Source organism: Fistularia commersonii, chromosome 26 (genome assembly GCF_037954325.1).
Source record: "Fistularia commersonii isolate RoL2024-O1a breed Wild chromosome 26, RoL_Fcom_v1.0, whole genome shotgun sequence".
Classification (NCBI taxonomy): Eukaryota; Metazoa; Chordata; class Actinopteri; order Syngnathiformes; family Fistulariidae; genus Fistularia; species Fistularia commersonii.
Window position 1 is genome coordinate 10967175 of NC_141309.1, and position 12267 is coordinate 10979441.

Below are 12267 nucleotides of genomic sequence, written 5' to 3' on the forward strand. Positions count from 1 at the left end.
GGACACAGCACCCTCTGGAGTACAATCTCTTCCACTTGCATGCAATTATTTTTCTTTTATGAGATGTGCTTGTTGGACTGGGCTCGTTGTTTTATGTGAAAAACATGACAATTGGTAGCATGAACAATAGTTGTCAGAATTAACCACTCAGTTGAGTGTTTTGACAAAATAAAATTGTTTTCATATTGTTAAGAGATGTTTTTCTTTCATTCCTGTTAGAGATTCGAGTTTGCTTTAATGATAAACATTAAGCTTTCACAACAGGATACAGTCTCCAAAGTATTTCGTCGTGATTTCCATGCATTTTATTGGTATATTTAAACTATAACGTGTCAATAGATTTTGTGTGTTTTACTGGATTGCTCTTCAGCACCATGTAAGAAGAGCGGTTATCTGATGAATAAAAAGATAACAGATTTGTGCAACCTACACATCAACAAACCAATTAATGAATCAAACTTCATCAAAAGAGTATATTTCAATACCAAAATCAATTAGATTGAAAGTATGTCACAGGTTATCTAAAATTTGCCAAACTTAAAGACTAATAGACAACATGATAATACAAGTAGGATGGTTGAAGTAATTAAAAAGGTTTACACTGTCATATGGGTCACTCTTAGATTATTATTTAAAGAAAAATGAAAATCAATTGTATTTATTTGATTCCAAATCTGAGGTTTGGAAAATACTGTAGGTGTGCCAGGTTTGAATATCCATTCAGCAAACAGCGTGTCTCTACTCAAAGATATCTAGAATCAGGTCTCCTGTTGTGAGTTTCATCTATTTTTGCTCGATTGCATAATCCGTGTGCTACAGGTGGGTATTGCGTAATCATCTTCTATATCAGATGTTAAAAATGTACACACACCGAAAATGTCCCTGAAAAAAATGGGGAAAAAGAGATTTTCAGCCGATGGGATGGTCACACTAGGGTGGCTGGTTAGGGTCTTCTGACCTTGTCTTCCTGCAAAAGACCTGATTCATCTGACTCAAGGGGTTGAGGATGGGAGTCGTGGACCCGTCATTGAGCTGGCAAAGAGTTCAGGACAATCATTTGTGTCTGCTGACAATGCATTTTTTCCATTTGTTTTGTGTTTTGACATGTTCAGTGTGTGAACATTTTTTACACTTAAAATAGAAGACAGATATGCAATACATACCCGCAGCATACAGATTATGCAATCAAGCAACAACAGATGAAACAAGGAGATCTAATGCTAGGTATATTTGAGGAGAGACGCAGAGTTTGCTGAATGGATTTTTAAATTTCCAAATCTGGCACAAATTTTATTAATAAATGTTAAGGGACAGCACTTCTTGATGCTGTTCTCTGGACAAAGAGGTCTGTAGGGAGACCGTAGAATAGAATAAAAAAAAGAAAAGTGAGAACAGTTCCATTTTATTATTTTGCTGTTATAAGGTTTATCTAATTACATAATTTATATATTATATCCATATTCCAGATCCAAACTCCAGATAGCAGTTGGAGTCAAACAATAAGTACAATAGATTTTCAATCTAGTCATATTATAGTTTTGAGAATGATCCCACATAATGGTATAAGCTTTTTTATTAATTTAACAGTTACATCTTTTCATCTTTACCGCTTATATTGTTGATTACTTGTAAGTTCCTTTTAATCACTTTTTTTGTTTTAGATTGTCACCCTTTAAATGAAGTTTTATCCATTAACTAGTTCATAGATGGCTACGTTGCACAAGTCTGTTGTCTTTGTATGCATCACATAACCACTCTTCATACATGGTGAAGAAGAGTAATTCAATAAAAGATACAACAATTACTAACAAATTATAGTTTAATTGATTCTCAAAATACATGTATACAATACAAAGAAATGGCGAAATATTATGACACCTGTTTCCTAGTATGATGCCTAATTGTTTCCCATAAAAGCAGAGAGCAATCTAGAAAAGAGGACAAAAGTCATAATGTTGTCACCAAATAAGTCGTTGGTTAAAAAGAAACTAGAAATCCCATGTACTGTATGGAAGCAGAAGTGCAAGACAGAATAACAAAATGCCTTATATGTCCCATGATAGAGATGATTAGACAGGTCGACCAGCAAAGTAGTGAAGGGAGAAGATCCATTAGTACAACTTTGAAAAAAAAGAAATGTAATCTGATTAATCGGAAATAAACCAATGACAAATGAAATCCATAATATTCAGTGAAAGTATTAGAATACAGACAGTCAACAAGATAAAAAGTTGGATATTGCACTGTTTATGAGCTAGGCTAGCTTTTGAGTCTTCTTTTTCAACAGATCTAATTTTTGTGATCATTTCGGGGGCTTTAATTATTTTGCAGAATTTCTCATAGGATACAGATACCTCAGTGAGACTAATAAAGAGGGCATTTAAAAATGGTTGCATTTAAATATACTTTATTTTCACAGTCACATGCATCCATAATGTATATAAAAGACCTGACTAATTTGACGAATATTTACATTCGTTTTCACATTATTTTCCCTTGTTTCACATTATAATCATTCAACAACCAAAACAGGACTGTAATACAATCAATTTTATATACATGTGATACACTATTTTACATGATTAGAAAATACCCATTTGCAAAAATACACAAAATAAGAATTAAACATACATTCATTTTACATTTATTTACAGTCTTCTTGCTATTTTCTTGTTTTTCTTGATGGTGATTCTGTTTCAGAATTAGTCTGACTGAGCAGAAATCCTGTTCCGACAGAGTGGGCAACTCTTAAAATATTCCAAGAACTTGGAGATGCAATCCTCACACAAGCAGCGGTGGCCACAAGGCAGAAAAATGCTGGACCTATTTGCCATGCACACCAGGCAGTGTGAGTCGTTTTCGTGATCTACAGTATGAAAGAAACAGATAAATCAGAATGCCAAGAAATCCACTATTACTTCTGTGAATGGCTTTGAGTAAAGGACTTTTGAGTTTAAAGGTGATATTTGAAGCACATTTCCCACCTTCTGAGATTTCCACCTTAGGTAAGGCAATGGACGATTCTATCTCTGGTAAAATATGTGGTGTGGTGTGGCATTTAGCAACTGGACAAGACCTCCTTTTTCTTTTTTTTGATCCTGCAAGAAAGAGACATCATAGTCATCCAAACATCAAGCTGTGCAACAAATGATTCAACTTTGTTCATTTGACAGGCTACTTACCCAAAAGGAAAACTCCTCCTGTCTGTCCATAGACGTCAATCATTGCCCACAGCGGCTGTCGGAGGTCTACTCCCCCTATAAGCTTGTATGTCAAGCCACTGCTAGTTTTGACTCGCACAAAGCCATCTTTGGAAACCCAGAACACCAGTTCTGCATCATCCTGGCAAAGGAAATCACTCACATGAGCGGCCCAGTGTCCAGGAGTCTCAGTAAGGCTGGGGATGGCAAAACAGGGCAGTGGAAGACTTCTGTCAGACGGTGGCATGCTAGTGAAACCCAGGCGCAGAGATCCATGCCATCCTGTCATATTTTGCACCACTCGTAGGCAAATCTTCTCATCTATCTTGATCTGACGGTTGCTGAACACAAGGCCGTTCTTGAACGTGCTTTCTGATCTCACTGCCAGATGACCCCCCTTAAACAGGCTGATCATGCTTCCCACAGCCTGGCTATGGAAGGTCAGAGGACCCAGGCATAACAAGCCACACTTGTGTGACCTCTCGGATCCATCCACTGTAAGAAACCAAAAATAAGATCATGAATTGCCTTTGTTTATAACTGTCAAGTATTTGCATTCCGTGATATTTATCATCATGACACAAATCTGCTGCTATGTAGTGCAATATCTATATTTATTCATATTACTATTCATGCTTTGTACTTTGAGCTAGCTGGAATTTGCTGGTAGGATGAGTCCCAAATGCAATGATTAAACTTGGGTCCATTTTCCATGTCCTTTGTATATTTTTATGCTTTTATGCTCTGATTGGGACCATTAGATGATTCACCTTACAAACGGCAATAATGTTTATTCTGACATTTTATAGCAGTTTGCAACAGATATAATATCAACCTAAAAAATGAAAGAGATGATGCTTTCATGCTGAGATATTACATTCTGGTAAATCATGAGACAAACACAACAGTCAAAAGTCTTTCGTTCCCAATAAGACAACAAATACGATGTTCTAAAAACCACCTGACGTTATACCGCTTAGTAGCAGCTCAGACTAAAGATACATTTTATTTGTAACAAGTTACATTGGTTCAAAGTGGAAAATTAAATTTTAATGTTTTTTCCTTTTGCAATTATTTGTTTTTAAATTCAAAACTAACTGACAGAACACAATGATCATATTACTGATAATTCAGAAGTTCTTTTGAAATTCTGTAAATAGCAAACAAAACACTCACCAGAGCTGTACTTGCCACTCTTCCTTATCATCCTGGTAAAATTGTTGGATTAACTGTGATGAAGCGCAAGCAGGTAGTCTTATAAATGGGCATATGGACCAACACACAAAATATGTACTCCATCAATGGGGGAGTGACAAAGGGAGGTACCAACAACTGGAAAAATTTACTTGAGAAAAAAATTTCCTTGGCAAAAGGCCAAGATTTTGGAAACCAGTTTATCTGAATGACTTGTGGTTCAGGGAATTTCTACTGAGGTTTCAAGTGCACAAGAATGATCTTTGTCCAATGCGAAATACTTTCAGTTTCGATATACCCTTGCCTTTTGTGCTGATGCACTATCTTTATGTAGCTTCACAAGTTAAACAAAGCAACAGTATCTCTTTCCTTCGAAAACATTAGGAAGTCACCTGAAACAATGGGAAACAGGTGACACCAAAAATGTAGTAACTATTCATTACTTGACTAGATTTGTAGTCAAAAAGTGGTGACATGACCTAAATATTTGTCCACTGAGTTAAACCAAATACTACATATATTAACATTTGTCATCCTCTGTAAGATTGTTCGTTGGTAGCTCTGACCATGTGACCATATGGTCACAGGCTATGACTGAAAAGTGAGATCATTCCTCGTGGAAAGTTACAAGATTTTGCAATATGGTGTAAGAACACGTGAAAATTGCTCAGAAAACATTGGCCAGCCCACATGTTAAAAACGATTATAATCGGTTGAAATTTCACCACTGTATGTTTAAAGACACATTCACATTCTCTTCTGTATATATGCAACACGTGTCACATTTACTGACTTTCGGTAGTTTTTACATTTTTATCTTTTTATGTTTTGCAGAGGCGAAATAAAGACTTAAAAGCACCAGTTACGAACATTTTCATTTATTCATTCAACTATTATAAAGAGCTGAGCCTATTTTGTTTATTTGACAAAGGAATTCCACCTATTAGGATCAATAAAGTTTTAACTTATCTTAAATTATTGACAATCCGCGGTAAGATTGATATCACCAAGGAGCCCCACTGAACGTCACAGGAGGTTATCAGACTTTTATCAGGAGGTTATAAGACTTTTTAATTCCTCTTCCTTCAGCCGAGGGGAAGCTTTGTACTTTTTAAGACCATAAACACTTTATAGCCTTAACTTTGACACTGAATATTTTATTCGTATTTCTTATTCTCCCTCCTTCCTACTATTATCTATTATCGTTATGTTTTACTTGAAACTCTAGCACAACAATTTCCTTCGGGATAAATAAAGTTGTTCTTATTCTTAAAATCCTAGAGCGCAAAATGTATCCACGTGGGAATTAAAGGGACCACTAAGAATTAAAGGGACCATAATTGTTTTGTAATAAACCCAACCATTTCTAAACATTCATCTGTAATGTTGTGTGAACTCACTCATTCGTGGAAATTTTCCCAACATTTTTCAATTAAGTTGCTGCATATTTTTGGACGGTGGGAGGAAACCGCAGCGACATCCCACGCACGGGGGACAACGTGCAAACTCCACACAGCAAGGTCTCCTTGTCGAGTCCGGTGTGCTGAGAACCAATGCGCCACCAAATGCCAAAAACTTGTCAGTGTAATCCATGAGGACAAGAAAGATAAGGAAATGTGAGAGCTGAGACGGGAAAAGGAGGCACAAGTGATTTCCCGTTAAGTGGTGGCGGAAGTACTACGTTACCCACAATTCCACCTTGCAACAGCGAAGTCTGTGATTGGTGGAGCTCAATTCCATCCTGGTGACGTCTTCCGGTTTACTCAAGGACAATTTTTATTACGCACGTGATTTATTCACTGGACGTCAAAATAAATATGATATTTTAAATAGATTTGATAAGGAATCGATTGCCACGCTGCGGACCATGTATCTGACTCTGCCCATACCCCCCAAGGCAAAATATACAAAATTATAAATGACATCTACCCATCTAAAGAATTATTGAGGTTATGCTTTAATATTGAAGATAATATTTGTACATTTTGTGAAGACATCATTGAAACCACAGACCATATATTTTTCTCGTGCTAAAAAGTACAGGGCTTTTTGGGCCAAAACTCAAAAATGGATTAGAGACAAATTTCTATTGTCACCAATTTCTCTCTCAAGAGATGATATAACATATGGTTTACTTTTAAGCAACAGAAGAGATGAACTCCGTGTCAATGTTATTTTAGCTCTGGACAAGTTCTTCATATACAAAAACAGAATGCAATCATTTATTTATTTTAATTTTGATTTATTTTTTATTATTTATTTGATCTTAATCTAAAATTAAACATTTCTCACAGGCCTTTAATCCTGTTTACTCCTACAGTTAATTGATTGCATACAAACTGAATGTCCTTATGTCCTTATATTTTCTCTATTTGTATCACTGACATTCCATTCTATTTAGCCATGTTTGTTTGTACATAAGTATTGTCTGTTTATACTAAATGTGCTAAATAAAAATAAAAAATAAAAAACTATTCCGTATGTATCGAGAACATTTGAAGTATTGAGATCTAAGAAATATCATGTTCAAGGGCATGTCATATATGTTGCTTGGTGGAAAAAAAACGCACAGAAAATACAGTTCTCAAACCGAGGCCGGATCATAAATGGTTATGACTGTGACACATTGACTTGGTTATAAGAGTCTCAATCCTGAAAATAAAACTTTTCCCTTGACAAAAAAATGTATCTATATGCAGGAGATCAAAGATATATACATATTTGATACAAAGGATATATGAGAAAGATATTTGATTTTATTCACATACATTTTATTGTTTGCACTCTTTCTACCATCTACATAGGAGTAGTATCAAATTTGCATTGAGTTGTGTATCTATAGGATGGACATTTTTGAAGTAATTGACTTTGTATTGATTGAATGTACCCTGTATTACGTTGTAGTTGCATAAAGTGAAGAAGAAGAAATATCAATTTGATTATGAATCCTTTCATAAAATTTGAATTCATATTGATTATTCCTAAATACATATACATATATATATGTATATATATATATATATATATATATATATACATAAATATGACTATAGTGGTATGAATAATCTAAACCATTGTGAATAATGCAATTAATAAATGAATATGTTGAGAGGCGGTTGCTGATTAATAATTAAGTGTGTGTGTGTGCGTGCCTGTGTGTGTGTTTGTGTGTGTGTGTGTGTGTGTGTGTGTGTGTGTGTGTGTGTGTGTGTGTGTGTGTGTGTGTGTGTGGTGAATGAATTCATGTTTCTACCCTTTGAAAATGAGTTACGGAAGTGTCAAAATGAGAATAATAAATACCGCATATTGTCTGTTGTTGTGGGGACATAAACCTTCAATACCAAAAATTAAAAAATTAAAACACTGAAATGTTAGGATTTGACATACGTTTTCCCTACAGAATCAGAGCAGCTGTGTCCGTCTCCACCTTACCGCCCTACCGGCTCAGCTGTTTCTGTTCCTCCACACTTGGTCAAACATGGCAGGCCATCAAAAAATCAACTTGTTCCCACTCCACCTGTTCAAAATGCAATTAATCTGCTGTCAGCCAATAAAAGGCCTGGCTTTCAATAAGGAGCCAATAGAAAGCCATGGAAGTAATGAATCCTGAGCCAATCCCAGGCTGCATTCTAATGCAGACGATCTTTATCAAGGTGGAACTCCATCCCAGATACTGCTTATTTATGATATCTGAGCAGAGAGCCGACGGGACGCATATGTCTTTGGCAAAAATCTCAAATCTGCGTCCAGAGAATTTCCCTGGGGCTTCAGATATGGAATTATTACATGCCACAGTCTGGATGAGAAGAGCTGAGGGGCAAGAGTGAAGAGTTTATCTACCGATACATTATCCAGATGAACAGAAATTTTGGCAGACACCTGGAACTTTGCTTTAATCACAGACATTAATGGACATTAACGGACATATCTAAGGAAAACTGGCTGAACTGCAGTCCCAGACCTCGACCGACCACTCTCTGAGGTCTCTCCCCATCTGGATCTTTTTGGGACGATAGATACGCTATTTGTTCACCAGAACCCGGAGGCAGTGTTACAATACCTCTCATGGATCCAAATATCCAGGGGTCTTTCCTGTTCAACAACACCCTGAACCAGTTCCCCACCGACCTCAAAGCACCTGTATGCCAGTACTCGGTGCCCAACTCTTTCTACAAACTCAATCCAGGCCTCAATAGCCAACTGCCAGCAGGGACCCCTCATGGCATCAGTGACATCCTGAGCCGCTCCATGGTGGGGGTCGGCTCCACGAGTACCACCACCCTACTACCTGGGTACTCCGCAATGGGGGGCTTTGGCCCTTCCGTCACAAGCGCGTCTATGTATTATAATCGAGACTACAACGCCTCTCTAAACGGCTTCGCCAAACCTGGTGCCGAGTGCCCGGTGAAGGGACGTAATGTGAGCTGCTGGGCAGAAAGTGGCTGTGACTGGAGAACAGGGAAGCAGCAGTGCCCCAACAGTGAGTCTAAATGCTTCACGATAGATCCTTAACCTTGTAGTAATCTGCTTTTTCTCATGAAATGCAAGCAGTAGATGAGAATATTACACCAAAACTACGTGTTTCTTGTTCAATTGTCAGTGTGATGTTTTAACTGTAAAGGCTACACTTCTGGAACTACACAGAAATGTTACACAAAAATATCTCTGACAAAGCAAGTGAGAAACAAAAGCATTCATAGCGGCATAATGCTACTCTGTATGTTTGTCGTGGTTTCAGGTGGTGTTTCGCTTGCAGAGATGTCGAGCAGGAAGAAGCACACCAGACCCACCTTCAGTGGACATCAAATATTTGCGCTGGAGAAAACCTTTGAGCAGACCAAGTATTTGGCCGGGCCGGAGAGAGCCAGGCTGGCTTATTCTCTAGGCATGACTGAATCTCAAGTCAAGGTAAAATGGAAGAATGAGATAACCTTATCCAGCTGTACATCCTGAGGGTTTATGTTGCTTTTTTTTTTAGTTCCCTTTGACTGACTTTTTTTCAAAGATGCAATAAAAATACAGCTGACAAAAAGAATTATGGGTCTGTATCAAGACCATGTTTCAGCACCGCTCTGCCTCTGCGTAGGTCTTTGGTGACTGTGGGGTTTTCATTTTCATAAGTCTCATTCACAGTAACTGTTCTCCTCAGGTTTGGTTTCAAAACCGGCGCACAAAGTGGCGGAAGAAGACCGCTTCGGAGCCAAGCTCCACACAGGCCAGCCATACCGGCCATGGCACCGAGGCCTCAGACAACGAAGTAGAGGACGAGGAGTACAACAAACCTCTAGATCCTGACTCGGATGACGATAAAATCCGACTGCTGCTGCGTAAACACCGCAGGGCATTTTCTGTCCTGCGCCTCGGACCCCATCAAGTCTGAAACTGCATGCTGCCGTTCCAACTCAAAGTTTACTGATATAAGCATGTTCAGAGCAGGTAAGCTATCTACCAGGGATCAAAAGACAGACGGAAAAATAAAAACAAAAACAAACAAACAAAAAAAAAACTAAAAAGATGATTACTTTTATAAGTTAAATAAGTCTGCTTCTGTGTAGTGTTAAACTAGTGTGAAGGAGAATAATTTAATACACATTTTCTAAAATAAAAAAAAAATAAAACAGACCTGCATGACATCAAACTTGTCTTCAATCTTCCATCACATTCATTATGTTTTTTTATGTAACCTTATTTATCAGAATATGTGTATTGTGTTCACTAAAGGAAATTGAAAATGGCATGTCAAATCTTTTCTCAGTCCAACAAAGTCAGCTTGTTTGGCAAATATTATTTCTAAAATATTGAGGTAATTCCCTTGGATTATTGTACCACAGGTGAGGATTATTTCTGTCATAGGCAAAGTATTTATATTCAATTCAAAATTCTTCATGCTTTAATTAAGACGGAAATAACTACAGAACAGGATCTCTTACAATCTGCAGTCCAGGACTTATAGTTGAATTCAATTTCAACATGTGGTTTGTTTCAAATATATTACAACAAAAAGCTTTGTTTTTCATTATCATATAGCATTGTTAAAAAAAAAAAAAACATATTGAGGTGGGGGGAGGATCAATGCAGAATAAAAGCATTTCGAAATAGTTCAATAACTTTGTGGTCATGTCTCGTGATTTGTTTTGAATCCAATTTGCTGACAATGCAGGAGAAACAGAAAATGAAAGCACTGGGAGGAGTTCAAAGGTCAGATCTTATCTGATTCCATTCCTTGTCGCAAACACTGACCCAGAAATCGCTGAGGGCCAGGTTTTATGTGGGGAAAAAAAAAAACCAAGCGTTAGGTGATAATACCATGATCGATTTGCTATCTCTTTGACAGGGACAACCACACGGTCATAATAATATCAGGTTAATTGCAAACTTGCGTCATGCTAAGAGTCCAGCGGCGGAATGCAACCAAGGTGCTTCCTTGAGAGCTTGTGGGACTGAGACAGGGAAGCACCAGTTTACCAACTCCCTGCAGTTGATTTGTATTTTGTTTTTCTCCTATAATTTGATAGCTTATATATATATATCTGTGTATATACTGTATATATGTGAGGTTGTATGTGTGTGTGTGTGTGTGCACAGTATATATCCATACACAGAGAGAGAGGGCTGTATCTGTGGAGCAGGTAATCAACCACTGTGTGTGTGAGTGATTGATGGATGAATCCAAATGAACTGAAATGATCAGTGTACATGCAGTCAAGCTGTGATCTCCCCAAAAAATGCTGGTCACTTCAGCAATAGGAATATACTAAATATCTGACTTAGATCTCGTTGAAAACTTGTTGAAAATTCAACTGTGTGCACAAAAGAATGCAAAGCTACATAAGCGTATGTGCACAGGGGGTGTTTTGTCTCATTCTGTGTGTATGGTTTAATTCTAGACAGGCAGTTTGCAAGCAATTCCAACATAAAAATCAATACACAGATTCCTCTGTATGTCTGGCAGATATGGAGAAATTGACAATAAAGCTGACCTTGCTGGCCAATTCAACTTGGTGGGTTCAATATTCTTCAGGCAGCTGCAGGTGAAGGGCAAAAATGGTATTCTGTTGAAACAAATGTGGTTTGATCACTCAGAACAGAGGTGATGATGAAATAGGTCTGCCAGCTGCTGCAGTCTTCCATGGTGAGCGCCGTAAACAGCCAATTCTGCGGTTAACCCACTGGATCTACAAAAACAGAGAAATTCAATTGAAGAATCAACCATTTTACCGGCAGGGTCTTGATTTGTTTTCTTTTGAAGCCTTTTTGTCTGAGCTGCACAGGCTGAATTATCATCTACTCCGTCTCTCGTAGGGCAGCTTTAACACCTCATCTGCTTTGGGTGCATTTTTTTCTTTTGGCACAAAATAAGCAAAGTGTCACAGTTTGGGTTCCTATGGTAAAGGATCATTTGAAACAGAAACCCATTTTGCACATGTATATTCAGTTGTCTTTTTTAGTGCCTATTAACCCCCCAAATTCAGTACTCAAGACTGCAATTTATATTTACAAGCTGAATTATCTGAATAAAAATATGCTACACGATTTACTCCTGTGTGGTTCTCAGTTGTTTCTCTACACAATGGTTAAACCAGAGAGGCAGTACTATGTTAATTGTTGGCAAAGATTATTTAGAAAAATCATGTGGGATGTTTAACGGAGGAGCAGATATAGTCAAATGATTTATCTAGGAATGAGCTTTGTTTAGGCATCAGCTCTCTTGTGAGTAGGGGGATGTTTTTTAAAAGATAACATGGCGAGGGTGTTTGTTGAAAACTGAAATAGAAACTTTCTCAAGTTACATTTTGGAAAACAGTTGCAGGGTTAGTCAAAACCAGTGACTACAAGCAGTTGTAAAGTCCACACTGTGCTCCCTAAATGATGG

The 12267-nt window shown here is 37.5% G+C and overlaps 2 protein-coding genes across 2 annotated transcripts; one reads left to right on the forward strand and one right to left on the reverse strand.

Annotated features, from left to right (window-relative positions):
* Positions 1 to 1835: 1835 nt before the first annotated feature.
* LOC147218580 (E3 ubiquitin-protein ligase NEURL3) lies at positions 1836 to 4981 on the reverse strand. The gene is made up of 4 exons (XM_086174356.1): positions 4377 to 4981; positions 3183 to 3695; positions 2985 to 3098; positions 1836 to 2866 (listed from the first exon to the last, which is right to left on the reverse strand). Exons 1-4 carry the CDS (start codon positions 4405 to 4407, stop codon positions 2703 to 2705), a joined length of 822 nt encoding a protein of 273 aa, XP_086030482.1. The 5' UTR covers positions 4408 to 4981; the 3' UTR covers positions 1836 to 2702.
* Positions 4982 to 8354: 3373 nt separating this feature from the next.
* On the forward strand, positions 8355 to 10502 carry nkx6-3 (NK6 homeobox 3). Its single transcript, XM_086174357.1, has 3 exons — positions 8355 to 8874; positions 9133 to 9302; positions 9544 to 10502. The coding sequence occupies exons 1-3, from the start codon at positions 8460 to 8462 to the stop codon at positions 9772 to 9774; spliced, it is 816 nt and encodes a 271-aa protein (XP_086030483.1). The 5' UTR covers positions 8355 to 8459; the 3' UTR covers positions 9775 to 10502.
* Positions 10503 to 12267: the final 1765 nt, after the last annotated feature.

Coding starts and splice junctions, on each gene's coding strand:
- nkx6-3 (XM_086174357.1), top strand. CDS start 8,460: ATGGATCCAAATATCCAGGGGTCTTTCCTGTTCAACAACACCCTGAAC. Junction 8,875..9,132: donor GAAGCAGCAGTGCCCCAACA/GTGAGTCTAAAT, acceptor TCGTGGTTTCAG/GTGGTGTTTCGCTTGCAGAG. Junction 9,303..9,543: donor TGACTGAATCTCAAGTCAAG/GTAAAATGGAAG, acceptor TGTTCTCCTCAG/GTTTGGTTTCAAAACCGGCG.
- LOC147218580 (XM_086174356.1), bottom strand. CDS start 4,407: ATGATAAGGAAGAGTGGCAAGTACAGCTCTG. Junction 3,696..4,376: donor GAGTGGCAAGTACAGCTCTG/GTGAGTGTTTTG, acceptor GGTTTCTTACAG/TGGATGGATCCGAGAGGTCA. Junction 2,867..2,984: donor TAAGGTGGAAATCTCAGAAG/GTGGGAAATGTG, acceptor TTCATACTGTAG/ATCACGAAAACGACTCACAC.